At 41.0% G+C, this 16656-nt stretch overlaps 2 protein-coding genes across 11 annotated transcripts; one reads left to right on the top strand and one right to left on the bottom strand.

Moving 5' to 3' along the window:
* The first annotated feature begins 1550 nt into the window (after positions 1-1550).
* Positions 1551-4701, top strand: LOC132197996 (YTH domain-containing protein 1). Of its 3 annotated transcripts, none has more exons than XM_059621659.1 (13): positions 1551-1857; positions 1909-2067; positions 2168-2248; positions 2310-2369; positions 2431-2634; positions 2692-2809; positions 2877-2961; positions 3172-3395; positions 3653-3714; positions 3940-4013; positions 4137-4211; positions 4268-4363; positions 4420-4701. In XM_059621659.1, exons 1-13 carry the CDS (start codon positions 1776-1778, stop codon positions 4546-4548), a joined length of 1449 nt encoding a protein of 482 aa, XP_059477642.1. In that variant the 5' UTR covers positions 1551-1775; the 3' UTR covers positions 4549-4701. The 3 variants fall into 3 exon arrangements, with proteins under 3 accessions (XP_059477642.1, XP_059477639.1, XP_059477641.1); XM_059621656.1 differs by having other exon boundaries at positions 1552-1857; positions 2165-2248; XM_059621658.1 differs by having other exon boundaries at positions 1566-1857; positions 1912-2067; positions 2165-2248.
* Positions 4702-11524: 6823 nt separating this feature from the next.
* LOC132198371 (uncharacterized protein K02A2.6-like) lies at positions 11525-16243 on the bottom strand. 8 transcript variants are annotated; one of them, XM_059622377.1, is made up of 3 exons: positions 14152-16241; positions 13797-13917; positions 11525-13733 (listed from the first exon to the last, which is right to left on the bottom strand). In XM_059622377.1, exons 1-3 carry the CDS (start codon positions 15896-15898, stop codon positions 11777-11779), a joined length of 3825 nt encoding a protein of 1274 aa, XP_059478360.1. In that variant the 5' UTR covers positions 15899-16241; the 3' UTR covers positions 11525-11776. The 8 variants fall into 8 exon arrangements, with proteins under 8 accessions (XP_059478360.1, XP_059478358.1, XP_059478355.1 ...); XM_059622375.1 differs by having other exon boundaries at positions 11525-15855; positions 15917-16243; XM_059622372.1 differs by having other exon boundaries at positions 11525-13483; positions 13547-16243.
* Positions 16244-16656: the final 413 nt, after the last annotated feature.

Below are 16656 nucleotides of genomic sequence, written 5' to 3' on the forward strand. Positions count from 1 at the left end.
TTTGGAAATGTGCTGCATGATGAAAATCATTTTTGAGATTGCCATTCGATTCATCATGAAATTTTACATAATATATGTCAAAATTGCGATGTTGATATTTTTAGTTTAATTTAAATAAAAATAAGAATATTAAAAAATGTGGTTTTTCGCACCTCGGCAGGCAGTGTCAACAATATAATCGTCTGTAACTTTTGTTCTGATGATTTTAGGTACAAAAGAGTAATGACCAATGTTAATCTCCACTTCAAGACCAATCGATTGGTGTGTATGTCAATGACCTTTGGTGACCTTGAGGTCAAAGGTCACTCAGGTCGGTGACCTGGGGTCACGCGACTTAAATGTGTGATACGTACTTAGAAAGGTCTTGTCAAGAGGATAATTTTAGTCACCAAATTTTTTACTTTACGTCTACTATAAAGCAAGTAATCTCTAATTTCCAAAACATTTCACGCAAAATACTGCATTTAATTAGGAAAAATTATAATTATTCGATTTGTAGTAGACGTAAAGTAAAAAATTTGGTGACTAAAATTATCCTCTTGACAAGACCTTTCTAAGTACGTATCACACATTTAAGTCGCGTGACCCCAGGTCACCGACCTGAGTGACCTTTGACCTCAAGGTCACCAAAGGTCATTGACATACACACCAATCGATTGGTCTTGAAGTGGAGATTAACATTGGTCATTACTCTTTTGTACCTAAAATCATCAGAACAAAAGTTACAGACGATTATATTGTTGACACTGCCTGCCGAGGTGCGAAAAACCACATTTTTTAATATTCTTATTTTTATTTAAATTAAACTAAAAATATCAACATCGCAATTTTGACATATATTATGTAAAATTTCATGATGAATCGAATGGCAATCTCAAAAATGATTTTCATCATGCAGCACATTTCCAAATTTGAGTTTGAAAATTTCGGGTCACCAAAAATGACCTTGACCTTTGACCTAAAAATTTACGCTCAACATCAAAGTTGTAAATCTTGCTGAGACGAGTTCAGCCGTACCCGGAAAATTGTTCTACGACCACTAGAAGCTGAGATAATCACGTTTTTTTGTTTTTCCAAAATGTCCCGCAAAACCCGCAATTTTGAAAATTTTCAGTCAAAAATTTAGGAAAGTCGCTTCCAAACTAAGATGGTGAAGTGGTGAAAATCTCATAATGATATCTTCAACTTTGGGCGGGGTATGTGAAAACAGAAAGAATCAGACTTCTATAGTTTCATTTTTCAATAATCCTAAAAGCAGAATGAAAATCTAGTTTTTAATGGTATTTAGTTGAAAAAAATTTATTTGATTTAAGTCAAATTTTAAATATTTAATGTTCAGATATTTTCGCGCAAATTTCACTTTTTTGTTCAAATATGAGAACAAATGAAGTAGAGGTGTGGCACTTTTAAACCGGTTTCTACAAATTCACTATTCTCACGCGTTCTCACGTTTTGTTCCCTTCTGATTATTTGAAGCTAAGATTTTTTTAAATCATTAAATTGGCAAAATAGCTTCGATTTAACTGAAATTAATTAAAATTATTGGGGAAATTTTGAAAAAATATATAAATAATTGTAATGTTCATAACCGATTTCAATTGTACAACCGGTTATTTGGTCTGCATTTCGATTTACGTGCGTTGTTTGTCTTTGTCTTGTTTATAAGCACTTTTCGTACATTTTACTGTGTGACACCGAAAGCTGATTTTCGGCTATTTTTGCTACAATATTTGCGAAACTTTGTCAACCTGGAGGGAGAGGAAGTATCAGCAGACATGGACGTCGCCTTAGAGGCGGTGTCCGAGAACCTGGATACTTCGGAGGAGGACCTGTTGTTGAAAAACGATAAGGCCGATGGTGCGCACCAATTCATTATTGGTTTTCACAAATTGACATAGTTTTCCCTAGCAGAAGCTACTTCTTTTGGGGATGAGGAGGCGGCTGACGCTGCTTTGGAGGCAGAACTGTCTCCGAACGACCACCTTGACCTGAAGGACGAGGACACTCTTAAAGACTATGATACGAGGAGTGAAATTTCTAATGCATCTCAGCATTCACTCTCTTCTGGTACACATAATTTGCTTTTTTAAATATATATGATATTTTAAACTAAACAATATATGTTACATTTTTAGCTGAACAATAATTTTATTTTACCCCTAAGCAGGTTCATTCCGGTCTGGGAAAAACAATGGCCTCTCCGAGAAGGAAGGCAGCCCTCCACCATCAAAGAAAAGAAGTCCCATAGGTAAAAAAAATTGTAAAGACAAACATTTTTACTTAATTTAGCAATTTTAAATCACTTACAGTGGTTGATTCAAGGCGCACCCCCTCGCCCAAAAGGACAGCAGTCTCTTCAAAATCCTATGGTAGCTAATCAGATTTTGTTTGCAGTCATATTAAATTTTCTTTTTTTAAATTCATTTTTAGATTATGCCACAAAGCTGAATTACTTGTTCAGAGGTGCTAGATTTTTCTTGATGAAGAGCAACAATGCAGAGAACATTGCTCTGTCCAAAGCCAAGGGTGTTTGGTCCACCCTACCTATTAACGAGACTAAACTTAATCAAGCTTTTCGAGAATCAAGGAATGTCTTGCTTGTTTACTCCGTCAAAGAATCGGGGAAATTTGCAGGTGAGATTTTTTTAGTTAAATTTTATTTATTATTATATTACATCTTTTTCATTGAAGGTTTTGCCCGACTGGCCACTGAATCACAGAGAGACGTTGCTCCGGTCTCTTGGGTGCTACCTAGTGGGCTCTCAGCAAAGGCATTGGGAGGGGTTTTTGATGTGGACTGGATTTGCAGGTAAAGTATTTTGCTTGTTCAGAGCGGTGCAGGAGGGTGCTTAAGGTCCTAAAAATTAAAATTTTAGGAAGGAGCTTCCTTTTAGTAAAACATTGCATCTTTACAACCCTTGGAATGATAGCAAGGCTGTCAAAATTGGCAGAGATGGACAGGTAATAATTTACTGCAATTTAAATTCCCAGATTTTCCTTGGAAAATTCTGATTTATTAAGTATATACTTGTAGGTGGAAGACAATAGTTCACATGATTATTTTGTTAGTCTTGTAGCTATTGATTTATTAAATCAAGATTTTTTTACCATGCCATTTTTTTTTTAAATGTTATTAAAGAATAAAGCAATAAATATGACATTTCTCTCTAGGAAATTGAGCCAAGGGTGGCTGAGGAGCTTTGTCGGCTGTTTCCAGAGGATCCCAACATCGACATGACTCCGATCCTGCGCAAGTCAAAAGCAGCTTCAAAACGTGTTGGCGGCAGCGTAGAAGTGCAGACTCGGCGGCTGGAAACTCGGATGAGGCGTGCACCGCCGCGCAGCCGTCTCGGTCGGCGCCGCGGCGGCGGCGGCCGACCTGCGGAGTTTGGGAGGTGCGGACTCAGTGCAAACAAATTAAGAACTGGTTTGAAAAAATTGACTTTTATGGCAAAAAGAAAAAGACTTGGTGGTGCTTAGAATGTTATTGAGTTGTTCAAATATGAGAAAGAAAATATGGATTTTGAGTTGTGTGGTGCACCCCGCAGAAAGCAGGGTAAGCCTCCGGTTGGCCCTCCCGCAGTCTTCTGTCCATCTCTCTCTGTCACACCTGGTGCCCTTTGACCCAATTTTCATTCTATTGTGTGTTTAGGATGCCGCGCAGAGGCAGCAGGTATGACGATGATGATTACAGACCTCGTAGAGGTGCTCGAGGTAATTTACGGATCTAAATGAGTCATGAAAAAAGAGTGAAAGTTTTTTTGGCAAGTTAAATATTTAGAAATTTTGTTTAGTGATATAAATATTATATAAAGCCTTTATGATATTAAAAAAAGTCGCAAGTATTAATTTGATTTTCATAAGAATTAGTCAAGACTATAAGAGAGATGGGATTAGTTTGTGCAGTGATACACTTTGTAGCTCTTGTTTGTTTTCCAGACTTGGCAGTGGTGGACTTAGCAGAAATGCGTGACAGATCTCCAATTAGATTCTCAGACAGATCTTACACAGCTGTGAGTTTTCGTATTGCAAATACATTAAAATTGTTAGAAAAATTTATTTCCTACATTTACCATTAAAATTTGAATTTTCCTGACCTTTCAATAAATTCACATAATTTTCTTTTATTTTTCCAGCCTTCTCCTTACTCTTACTATATGCAAGAACTTCACAGATCAGCTCCAGTTGCACCTTTGCCCTATCCTGCTCCTGTAAGTTTGCTAGAAATGAAAATCTCAGCAGGTATTGAATTTCACTGTTCTTTCAGCCGCCATTTGAATCTGCACCCAAACCTCCACCGAGGTACTACGACAGCCCTCCAGACTATTCAAGATCTTCAAGGCTTGACTATGATTCACATGTTGTAAGACAGTCTAACTAAATTTGAAATGTATTTAATGAAATTTCTCATTGTTTTAGTATGATCGAAGCGTGGACGAGTTCCTTCGAAGAACCTCTGACCGCCGGGAGGACAGAAGGGAGCGTGACAGGGACAGGAGGGAGAGGGCCAGCCGCGATGAGCGCGAAAGATACTACAGCAGAAGGTAGGCGCGGACTGAAGGTTGACAGACAAGAAGCTCCCACCTAATTTTATGGATCCATCAGTTTGCATTTCATCAATTTTGTAATAACCGTTAGCATAAAGAAAGAAAAATGAAGTGTATTGATTAAATTGCAATATTTGCTCCTTTTCATGTGCAATTATCGAACTTATTTATTTGTCATCGAACCTGTTGCGGTGAATTCAAGCGAGTAAAGTAGAGTTTAACGCTTTTAATCGAGAATCAACAGCATCTGTTTTTCTCTCAATTGAAGTGTAAAGCATTTGGAGACGGCGTTTTTCCTTTTTATTGTGTTCTCCCTTTGCTCACACAGGCAGTTGCAAGAGCACACGATGCATTACAAATTTAGAGAGGCGTTTTAGCCGAGCGCGAGAGCATGAGGTGTGTAAAAGAACACAAACAATATGAGCAGCGAAATGCATGCCGGGGACATTTCTTTGTATGGTCCTCGGGAGAGCCGACTTATGTTTTATTCAGCTTGCATTACATGCAAATTGTTTACAGCAACTTTAGCTCTCCCTCGCAGCAACCAGCAAGCTGAGAGAACAAACGGCACACAAAGAGCGCCGGGAACGCAAATTGAAAAAAAAACGCAATAAAAGGTTAAAAGAAGAGGCTTGTTTTTAATTCCGCGAATATTGTAGCGCAATCAATTATTCAGAGCCACATCAGAGGCGGCGGCTCTCTTAAAAGCCAACCTATGAACTAACATTTTAAAAGACTGAGGACGCTGCAATCATACTCAATTTAGCTAAATGAGCAAAAAAGGTCATGGAGGGGAAAGGGGGGTTAAGAGAGTGAAAGTTGTGTTTTTTTTTCATAACATGAGAATTTTTATTAAAAAAAGTGCTACTTACATGAGACAAAAATTATAATTAATTAATTACTATAGTAAAAAGAATTTTTTTTTAATTGATTTTGTTTACTCATTAAAGTAAGAGAGAAATCAGAGTAAATACTGACTAGAGCCCGTCATAAACTCAAAAACTATACCTAGTCTACTCGATTTTTAAAGCATAAGGAAATTACGTCTTTTTATAGTATTTTTTTTATTATATTTTTCTTTTGCTTCTTGGAAATTGATTTCATAATATATTTCTTATTTATAAATACAGATTTTGAAACAATAATTAAGCATCCTCTAAATATTTACAACTTTGACCATTTTGACCCTTGGAAGAAAAAGCAATTTTGTCGATGGGGTGCCAAATCAAATCTTGAAAACTCATTCTAAGGTTTACCTTTTCCTCGTCAGCAATTCGATTCGATTTGCCGGCAATTTTCCCGAGCGTAACAACCAAATCTCTGCGCCGAAGTCGATCTTGGGTCGCATCAGGTCAGGCCGGTTGAGGCAATAAATTAGAGGGTCGGTGAATTAAATATGGCAGCGCGTGGGCCCTCAGGTGAGGCTGCACGCAGGTTAAAAATTCCATTAAACAAAGAGGCGGGCGGGGATTCGCCTATATAGTATGCTTGGCCCGCCGCGGCACATATACACACACACACACGCGCCGCATCTAATCTAATCACGCCCGGCTGCCCAAGATATGAAATGGAAAATTGCATTCGCCTAACCTGATTTGGCCCTGGCTCTCTTTATTTATTTCGCAGCCAACGGCCAAATTGCATTTGCCGACCGCCTTTGTTCTGCTCCTCTCGAAATTCAGCTTTGGAAAATATTTCTATACGTCCATCTGTCTCTCTCTTAAGCGCTCTGTAGGAAGGCCAAGGCAATAAATTGTTATTGCTGAGGAATTTCATTACCCTGTGTGCTTCTTACATTAGTCAGAAGGTCAAGAGTCAGAGAGGAATTGAAGACTGCTGAAATTTTTTGCCGAAGACACTCATGGTATGAATATATATATTTTGCGGACTTCGTTCCACATTTTTCTATTTTACACATTGCTTAAAGTAAATCACAAAACTAAGTGCATAAATACGGTATAAAGTCAGAAAAGACAAACAACAACAAATAAAAACGAAAGAAAATATGATTTTTTCAGTTATTTTAAGTCCTTCGTGATACATTGTGGCAATCATTTATAAAACTCATGATTCCAGGTAAGAATAATCAAGATTAGATGAATACAGATATATTATTCTAGCCACACTTTAAAAACAAAAATTTATTGTATTTTTTGTTATAAAAAAAAAAAATTTACCACTTTCCTTTCAAATTATGTTTCCTAATTGATTTACCTCAGAGGAAATTGCTAGAGTATTTTATTTCATTCGTGAGTGGTAAAATATTCTCAGTTAATAATCCAATTCAGACTAAATATCACTAAGCCTGAAAGAGAATATGCTATAGGCAGGTCAGAAGTTTTGTGGCAGGTAAACTTTGCCAGAGACTTGCGAATGCCGAATGCTTTAGGAATATATAATTTTGTTTTGGCTGCGTGCAAACGCGGCGCCGCCGGCGGGTGAGTAAATTTTCATCCGAGCGTGACGGCGAAAAGCAAAATAAACGGCGGAAGAGAGAGGGATGAGAAAGAGAGATGGCAAAGTGCGAGCCCTTTCCCTCCTTTGTATTTCTTGAAATGTAATTTTTGATCCGGCAGAGCGCCGCACGAGAGTTGATGGTTGATGAATAATATTCTTTTGTTTCGGGTTTTTACGTCATCTCTGCGCCGGCAGGCTCGCGCGCGCGTTTTCCCTCTCATCTCTGCTGCTGCTTTTTCATTTTTAATCTGTGGCCGAAGCACCACTAATTAAATGCGAACGAGAGCGGAAACAAAGGATTTGCACCTGCAGGCTGCCGAACCCTCAAGGAGGTCCGTCGCTAATTAGCCTGATCGATTCGCTGTCTGACTGCTGAAAGGAGTGAAAAAGACGAAAACTAACCGCAGCAAAAAAAAAAAAAAAACGAGGGAGAAAAAGTCAAGCGTGTGCCTCTGGATTACCAGGAAATGCTTTTAGACTGAAATCCAGAAAAGGCACCTGTGGAGAGAAGAGAACCAAGTGTGATTGTGCTTCACTTCTCTCTCGCAAAGCCGATCTGCGTCTCAAGGAATCGTTGTCTTCCGGTTCAAGCTAGGGGTGCTTGCCTTATTGTTTAGCAAAGTTGAGCTAAATTTAATATAATGTGAAGGTATAGAGGACTTGGCCTGGCGCTTTGTGTGGAGAATACAGAGAGATTGCTCACTGGAAAGCTGTCAAGTTGGAAGAAGCTTCGAAATTCAAATAAATGTGAATGTAAAATGAAGTTCAGAAAAATTAAAATTATGCCTCAAGCCAACAGAGAGAATGGCTGAAGGTGGTGATAATCTTTTGGGGAAAGATATGGCCTGCTAGAAACACGCTAATCAAGTGAGATTCACATCAGATATAATTAATAAAAAATCGTAATTTAGGCAATCTTCACTTAACACACACGGTGTGTAGGTTGCATATTTTAAATAAATCTTGAAAGAAAAAATATAAAAGCGTTTTAGTGTTGATCCTGGTTTGGAAAAATTGTTTGAAGAATTTAACTATAAAAATTATGCTCCCTTTACTTGTTGAATTTTGCTCTTCTTATTGTTAATAGCATAGAGTTTGTCCAATCCTTTAATTATTATTTCCTTTTATTTAAGTACACACAAAAATAATATTCAGCTATAGTTAAAATATTGATTGTCTCTGTCAGTGCGGCCTAATTATCATTTTTAAAGAAGTGACGTGATATAGAGGGTTTCTTTGCTTTTTCTCCGCATCTCCCGCTGAGCCGCTCCGCGTATTGTGTGTATATGCTTAACATGAAAACTCCGATACACCTCTGCATGTGCGGCGAGAGCGTGAAAAGAAAATGCTAATTTTGTTTGGCGTAGATGTGGCCGGCGATAAGGGGGCGTGTTTTGCACCCCTAACAAAGGGGGCCGGAAGTGCTTTAGCGGTGTCCTCAGATGTCGAGGAGGGCGTCTTTTGGCGCAGATTGGCCGATAATTGTGTTCGTGATGCCAAAGGGTTGTCTGTGAATGCCCGGACGGAACGGTGGCGTGAGGTCACGCGAGGTGTCACGCACCAGACTTATTGCACATACATATTATTAGGGCCTGCAGCAGGAAGTCGCAACACTATACCAAACACAATATAATGCCATGTCTTCTCTCTCGCTCCGCTAAAATACACTCTGCACGTTCGTTTCATTACAACTACTAACGCCCCGGCCAGCATACGTGGCAATGCAGCCAAAACACATCACTCAAATGCCTTCCTCTCTCTCTCTCCTGCTGCTCAAAAAGTCCGCATGCAACCCCATTTTATTATGCTCTCTCTGCAGTTAAAACGCGCCGGTAGAGTAAATTAAACGTTCAGCAGTTGCATGCGATTCGCGCCTTTTGTCGTGCCGAAAAGTTTGTGAATTAGAATACAGTAATGAAAAATTTGATTACGAAAAAGCTATCTAATTACAAAGTTGTGAATATATGATATATTCATCTTAAAATTGAGCAGTGAATTGTAAAATTTTATATACAGTTTTGAAGTCCTTGTAAATGATATTTATTGACTTTTATTGTATTTAATGCGTATGTAGATGTTGAAAAAACTTTTTCCAACTAAAATTTACTGATAATGAATTAAGCTTTCTACGTGATTTTCTCTGGCCCTTTTGTAAAATACAAAATGAATTAAAAGTTGAAACTGCAGAGGACAAACAAAACCAATCATGTCGCATTACAAGAAAATTCGATTTCAAAGGCACTCAGTTAGCCTCTGTTGAAAAGCGGCGCGCTCTCGCGTGTCCCGTCGTGTGGAATTGAGAGGCATCAAGAGGGCAAATCGGATTGTCCTGAGTGGCAAGTGTGATTTTGATTCGGCCCGCCATCTGGGCCGCCGAGGACTCGATTCTCATACTATGCATATAACTCGGCTAGCTCGACGTGATTAATGAGTCAGGCGTGGTGCTGAATAATTCTCGCGCCGCTCCTTTCCGGCTCGAAATGCAGCAGCACGGATTTGCCCTCAAATTAATTACACCTCACAGCATCTTGCCAGCGACTTTTTAAGGAGGCATCCTCAATCTTAGCTAGTGTAGGAGGGAGACGGTTTTTTTAACAAATTTTTCTTGCAAATTATTTTCACCTTTGAATTTAAATTTCAAAATATTCAAATACTTTTTAATAAAAAGCAAATCTCGGCAAACTTGATGAAATTGGAGTTTTGTGGTGGTTCTTTATGGTGTGTGTTCAAAGGTTAAAACCATCCTGTGGCACTTCGCAGTGATTAATCATCCACTAACGCTCTTTGCACAGCGAATAAGTATTATTGCTGCAGATCGTCGGGAGCGAAGAGAGACGGAAGCATAATTTGCAGAGAGACCGCGAAGAGTGCGCAGCTTTTTTCGTTTCGAGAGATAAGGCACGGTCGATTCGGCCTCGCCGAGTCCATAATAATAACTCCTTATGCAACCCTCTCCTCACAGATAACGCACCGGTTGCATAACTTTGCGCGCTAGCAGGGGATCGCATGAAAGCAAACAAGTAGTGCAGCGGAGTTGCAAATAATTTGACAAATGGCCTGCGATTAACACCATAAAAATAATGTGCAAGTATGAATACAAAATTACGCATCAGATTTCAAAGCTGATTTAAGTGAGCACGGAAAACAACAATTTTTTTTTTCTTTGAAATAATTATAAAATGTAAATTTCTTAAATAATACAATGTAAGTTCAATTTTTTTCTTAAATCTGATTTTTGCATAATGATTGTGCAATAAATATTTTTGCTTTTAAAATTCTCTAGGCTTGAAGCAATTAATTTTTTTTTATGATTTTAGATATTTTTATTTGGAATATTAAGAAAATTAATTGTAATTTATATAAATTAAAATTTTCCATAAATTTTTATATTAATTTTAAGTACTCCAGATATAAACTCACTTGATTGTTTTCCAAATTTTATCACATAAAACAAAATAAATCCTCAAAAATCTTTGATAAAAATATTTACCCCTGATTTTCTTGAATAATAAAAAAAATCCATATCAAAGTTGATTTTCATCGATATTTTGACAGTCAGCGCTTAACGGATATTTGCATGGGTTTGTTCAAATATTTTTTCCACTCAACTCTCTCGCTGAAAATATTTGCCAACGCTAGAAAATATTCCGAGTTTTTGCAAAACGGCCGCGAGTTGTACGCTCGCAAAAAAGCAGCAGTGCCTCGGCGGCGCAAGACAAATTGCGAAAAACAAAGCGTCTGCAATTTCAGCGCCCAGAAGAGAGGTTTATTAAAATTCACACCTCCCGAATTGGATTATCCTGCTGCTGGTGCTGCACGAAAGGAAACGGAGAGCAGGAGGGAAAAAATAAGACGGAGAGAAAGAGAGAAAACGCCGCCGCGTGAGCGAGCAGGAAAGGAAGATTGCATTTTTTTTCTGCCCCGCAGGCGGATCAAATTAAATAATTCCTCCGAGCCGATTTGCATTCTTAAATTGAGCCGGATTCCGACGAGAAAATCGAAAGAAAGCCATGAATAATGAAGAGAAGCACAGGGGTGGCGCCGAAAGAAAAAGAGGAGGCCACTCTTGTCCGTCTAATTGGTCGGCCAAGTCAAACATTCTGAGACCGATCAAAGTAGGTGAAACGTCAATTGTTGAGGGTGAAAGTCAATACCATTTGCAGGCCACTCGTTTCTACAAACACCGATGAGAAATAAAATAAGAGACTCACTCACTCAAACTAACTTTGATTTGACTTATTGATTTTCTGGACATGAAAGGGCTTAGAAAATGATACTAACTCCAATTGTAAGAATTATAAAACTATATGATATTTTTATAAGATTCTCTTTTTGTTGAATCTGATCTGATAACTTTTAATTAAAAACTAAAAAAATTAATGTGATAAATGCTGTAGTTCAGCCCTGAATGTTTCTTACTTAGTCTCGAAGACTTCTGGCCCTAACTTAATGGCCCTGAGGGTTTCTACCCTGACTTTTTCACTAAAATCTCTCGGACTTCTGAAGTGAAACAACTCGTGTTCTTGCAGGAAAATCAAGACTAAAGTAATTTATTTGTCTGCCGCTAGAGGGCTCACAACACCTCCCTCCTGAGATTTGAACAAATATGCAAATGAGAATGGAAATAAAAATTGGAAATCAATTTAATTCAATTACTTGAAAAGTTATTGACGAATTTTAGAAGTTCGAACAGGAAATTGTACAGTATTATTTTCTTGATGTGTTTCTTGCTTTACAAAATTAAATTTAATTTCTCACTTCACTTAACTGAATTATTTCTTGGTCACAATGAAATCTTTGAATTTAGCAGGCAATCCGGCAGCTCTTTGAGAGCGCCTAGGTGGAGTTGGTTGGACTCGAGTGGGACTCGGCACCGACATTGGTGATTTGTCTGGTGGTTCGCTCTTCGCCAATCCACTTCCCAGGGGGCCCTGATTCGGTCCATCCTTCTGCTCCGAATCAAGGACAGGATCAGGGGCCACGTCGGGGCGGACTCTGGGCACTTCTTGGACCACTTGAGGTGGCTCTGGCGGTGTCTCGGCAGGTCTGATGATTTTCTTGATCTGGTCAGTGTGTCGCTCAGTCAAGCCTGCCTCTGTCTCCACCAGCACTCGTCGAGGACCCAGCTGGGTCACCACGGCTCCGGCTTCCCATTTCACTTTAGGGTTTCGGTAGCTCCGGAGGACCACTGGCTGGTCATCTGGCACCAACTTCAAAGGCTTTTCTGCCACGGCAGCTGCCACTTTCTTGTCCCGAGCTGCCTTTTGGTTTACGACAGCCGACGCTGGACGAGTCTTGTCCAGAAGGGTGTGCGGTCGTCGACCCAGGTTGAACTCTGCAGGTGACACTCCTCCCAGTGCAGAACTTGGAGTTGAATTGTGTCCCAACAGAAAACTGTCCAGTCTTAGCTCCCACTCTTTCTCAGGCACTTTCTTCAAGAAATATTTCACAGTCTGCACAGTCTTCTCTGCAAGTCCGTTAGTTTGGGGGCTGTACGGAGGAGAGTAAATTAGTTCAATTCCATTCATTTCACAGAACTTCTTAAACTTTTCAGCTCGGAATGCAGGCCCATTGTCACACACCAAAATGTCACATAAGCCCTGCACTCGGAAAAGCTTTCTGCAGTACTTGATAGCCGTCTCAGTCTCCAAGTTGTTCGTTCTCTCGGCATCAATCCAGTTGGAGAGTCCATCAGCTGCAACAATGTAGCTTTTGCCATGCACCACTTCGAAGAAGTCCAGATGCACTCTGCTCCATGGACGATGGGGCACCGACCACGGAATGATGGGCGCCTTCGATGGCGCTCTGTTGGTGATGGCGCAAGGCATGCACGAGAGCGTAACCTGCTCGATTTCCTCGTCCATGTTTGGCCACCAAAAGTACGTCCTGGCCAAAGTCTTCATTCTCGTCTGGCCAAAATGATTCAAATGTAGAAGTCCCAAGACTTTGCTCCTCAAGTCTCGGGGAATCACTGCCCTTCCTACAAAGGTAATCACACCATTAGTGGATTTCAAATCTCTCCACCTTTTTCCAAATTCTCCATCTTCACTTGTTAAATTATCAGGATGTGTACCTTGAAGGATTTTCTGTTGAATACGTCTGAGCTGCTCGTCCTTCTCAGTGAACTCTCGCAACTCTTGCAGCGAAATGTGGCTCTGCGGCAACTCGATAGCCTGCAAGAAAGCTACTCGAGCCTCCTCTTCCTCCTCTTCATCTTCAAGGACGGGCAGTGGCAGCCTAGACAGACAATCAGCATTGCAGTTTTCTTTTCCAGGGCAAAACTTCAGCTCAAAATTATATTCTCTCAGGAACAAGCAATACCTTTTCAGCTTGCTGGAGAGGTCATCAGACATTAACTTTCCTTTGCCAAAAATCCCCAGCAGCGGCTTGTGATCCGTCAAAATTTCAAATTGTTGTCCCCACAAGTAATTCTTCAGCTTTTTCACGGCCCAGACAATCGCAAGTGCTTCCAGCTCAACCTGCGAATAATTTAATTCACTTTTCTTCAGTGCTCGTGACACAAACATAACTGGTACCTCTACCATTCTGTCCTCCAGCTGGCTCAGTACGGCGCCCAGCCCCTTCCTGCTGGCGTCGCAGGCCAACCGAATTCTTTTCTTTGGGTCGAAGTACGCCAAGCTGAATGAGTTGACCAGCAACTTAGTCATCTTGTCCATAGACTGCTGGCACTCAGGGGTCCAATCAAATGGAACGCCCTTCTTCAACAACCTGTAGACCGGAAAAAGAATTTGAGCTTTGTTTGGAACAAATCTGTCGTAGTAGTTGAAATACCCTAGCAAGGCTCGAAGGTCTTCAATACTTTGTGGTGGTGGCATTTTCTCCAGCGCCTCCAGCTTGTCCTTCTTGGGCTGGATCCCCTCTTGAGTGAAGGAATATCCCAAGTACTCCAACTCTGGAACGCAAAATGAGCACTTGGTCAGTTTCACTTTCAGCCCATTTTCTATAAAAATTTTCAGGACTGCTCTTGTTTTCTGAATCAGTTGTGCTCTGGTAAATGCAAAAATCAGGAGGTCATCAAAATACACAATCACTCCGGAGATTTTGCAAACTAATCCCGAAATCTTCTTTTGAAAAATGGGGGGACACACGGAGAGCCCTGGGGGCAATCTCAAAAATCTGTAAGTACCTTTGTGAGTAGCAATTGCGAGCACCTCCGATGACGCTTCATCCACAGGGAACTGCAAGTATGCGTCTGCCAGGTCAATTTTGGTGAAGAAGCACCCCGGCTTGACCTCGGCGAGCAGTTTGTCAATAGTGGGTAGCGGAAAATCAGCTGCTGAGCACAAAGGGTTGACGGTGGCGCTGTAATCAGCACACAGGCGCACTCCCTCCCCCTTCTCCACATACACTACCGGTGTAGCCCACTCGCTGAACATCACTTTTTCGATGACTTTTCTTCTTTCTAACTCATCAATTGCAGCACTCGCTTTCTCCTGCAGTCCGAACGGCACACGTCTGGCGGAGTGCCGCACCGGTGTAGCTCCTTTCTTGAGCGGAATGTGAACCGGTTCTCCCTTCCATTTTCCCAGCACCGGTTCAAAAACTTCTTTGAGATCTTCAAATTCTGGCGGCACTTGTGTCATCTTGAAGATCTCCGGCAGTCTTTCAGGGTCAGGTGGCTCCTTTTTCAGGTCCACTGTCTTCAGAATAATGGGCAACTCCACTGCAATTCCTAGCTGCTTGAACCAGTTCCTCCCAAGCAACGAAGGTCCACTCTGCTCCATGACCAACAGTTCAAGGTTCACCGGCTTGCCACCTTTTGGAGTCACTTTCACCTGAACTTTTCCTGCTGCCCTAATTTCCCCTTGCTGACCCCACGCCTTCATCCGCACATTGCTTGGAAGCAACGCTTTTCTGTCTGGGAAATATTTATCATAAGTGGAGAGTCCAATGAGCGAAAATGTCGCACCAGTGTCCACTTCCAACATCAAGGGCTTGCCATTCAGCAGAATTTCCAACATCAGCTTCTGGTCTGCTGAAACTGGTGGCTTGCTTGTGGACTCCACTCTTAGCAGGTAATTTGTCACTGCCTGCAATTGTTCTTGGCCATCGCTTCCACTGGCCTCATCTTCTCCCTCTTCTTGGTCCTCCAGATGGTGCGCTGCCTTCTGAGTAGAACTTCTGCACACTTGCTCAACGTGCCCTTTTTTCTTGCACTTCTTGCAGGTTAATTTGTCTCTGACCTTGCATTTGAAGAATTTGTGCCCGTCTTTACCACAGGCGAAACAGGTGACCTGTCCATGCTGCTTTTGGTCACTACCTTGCTGACCTTGACCTTTTTTCCACTGGGACTTTTTTTCTTGGCCAATTTTGTTCACTGTACCCTGCGAGCTACTCAGCCCAAGAGCCTTTGCGGTCAGTTCAGCTCGTTCATGTGCGAGGACCTTTGTCTTTACAAAATCTAGAGTCAACTTTGCATCCTCTTCAGCCAGCAGCGTTTGCTTCAGCCGCAGGTCTCGCAACCCTGAAATGATCTTGGGCACTAGCAACTCATCCGTTTTTGAGAATTTGCATTTCTTGGCCAAACTAGTCAGCTCAGCTAGGTATACTGCAGCTGATTCATCAGGTCCTTGGACTCTCTGGTTAAACTCATTTTTATAGACAATAGTCTGCGGCTCTGTTTGTCTATAATAAACTGCCAACCTCTCAGTCAGCTTCGCAAAGGTGATGGCCTCAATCCCTTCAGGGTCACTCACCTTGCAGAAGACCTCAAACGCTTCTTCACTTTGATGATCAACGAACATGTTCTTCTTGTCTGCGTCCTCTGTCACCTTCTTCACAGCGAAATGGAACTTCCACCTGCTCAGGTACTGGCTGAATGACAGAACCCCTTTGGGGTCAAATGAACCAATTACTTTCGCTTTATCACTCATGTTGGATTCAATAAATACCCTGGGAAAACCCGGATGACCGCTTGCTTTCTTGATTTTCAACGATTAAATCCTGCTTCCACACACGCGAATTCTCTCTAACGATGATGGCGGCCACACGAGGTTCAGTTTTCTTGCTATTTCTCCCTTAGACTCGTCGCCACTTTGCTGTAGTTCAGCCCTGAATGTTTCTTACTTAGTCTCGAAGACTTCTGGCCCTAACTTAATGGCCCTGAGGGTTTCTACCCTGACTTTTTCACTAAAATCTCTCGGACTTCTGAAGTGAAACAACTCGTGTTCTTGCAGGAAAATCAAGACTAAAGTAATTTATTTGTCTGCCGCTAGAGGGCTCACAACAATAAAGATTTTAATTTTTTTCACTAACTATCTTACATGGTGATTTGCGACTTGCCGTGGAACTCCACAAGTGTTAATACTCGCTTATGAAGCCGGTGTGCCGTGATATTTGAGTACTTGAGATTCCCTTGGGAGGCGTCAGAGTCTCTGGGTCATTGAAATTAATTGAGTGATTCTGTCGGGGGCAAATACTTTATTTATACGCGCGCGCCCTTCGGCTCAGCTGGCAAAAGGTATTTCCCAATTACTCGAGGGACCCAGCAGGAATTTTATCTGGCACGCCAGCGGCTCTCACTTGATATTTACTCCCCGACAAATACAGAGCATCCATTTCCCAAGACAAAATAGAGTAACTAAAAACAGTATTTTAACTAACATTCTGCTACAGTCACATTTCTTTGGAA

Source organism: Neocloeon triangulifer, unplaced genomic scaffold (genome assembly GCF_031216515.1).
Source record: "Neocloeon triangulifer isolate White Clay Creek 2 clone unplaced genomic scaffold, ASM3121651v1 ptg000012l, whole genome shotgun sequence".
Taxonomy (NCBI): domain Eukaryota; kingdom Metazoa; phylum Arthropoda; class Insecta; order Ephemeroptera; family Baetidae; genus Neocloeon; species Neocloeon triangulifer.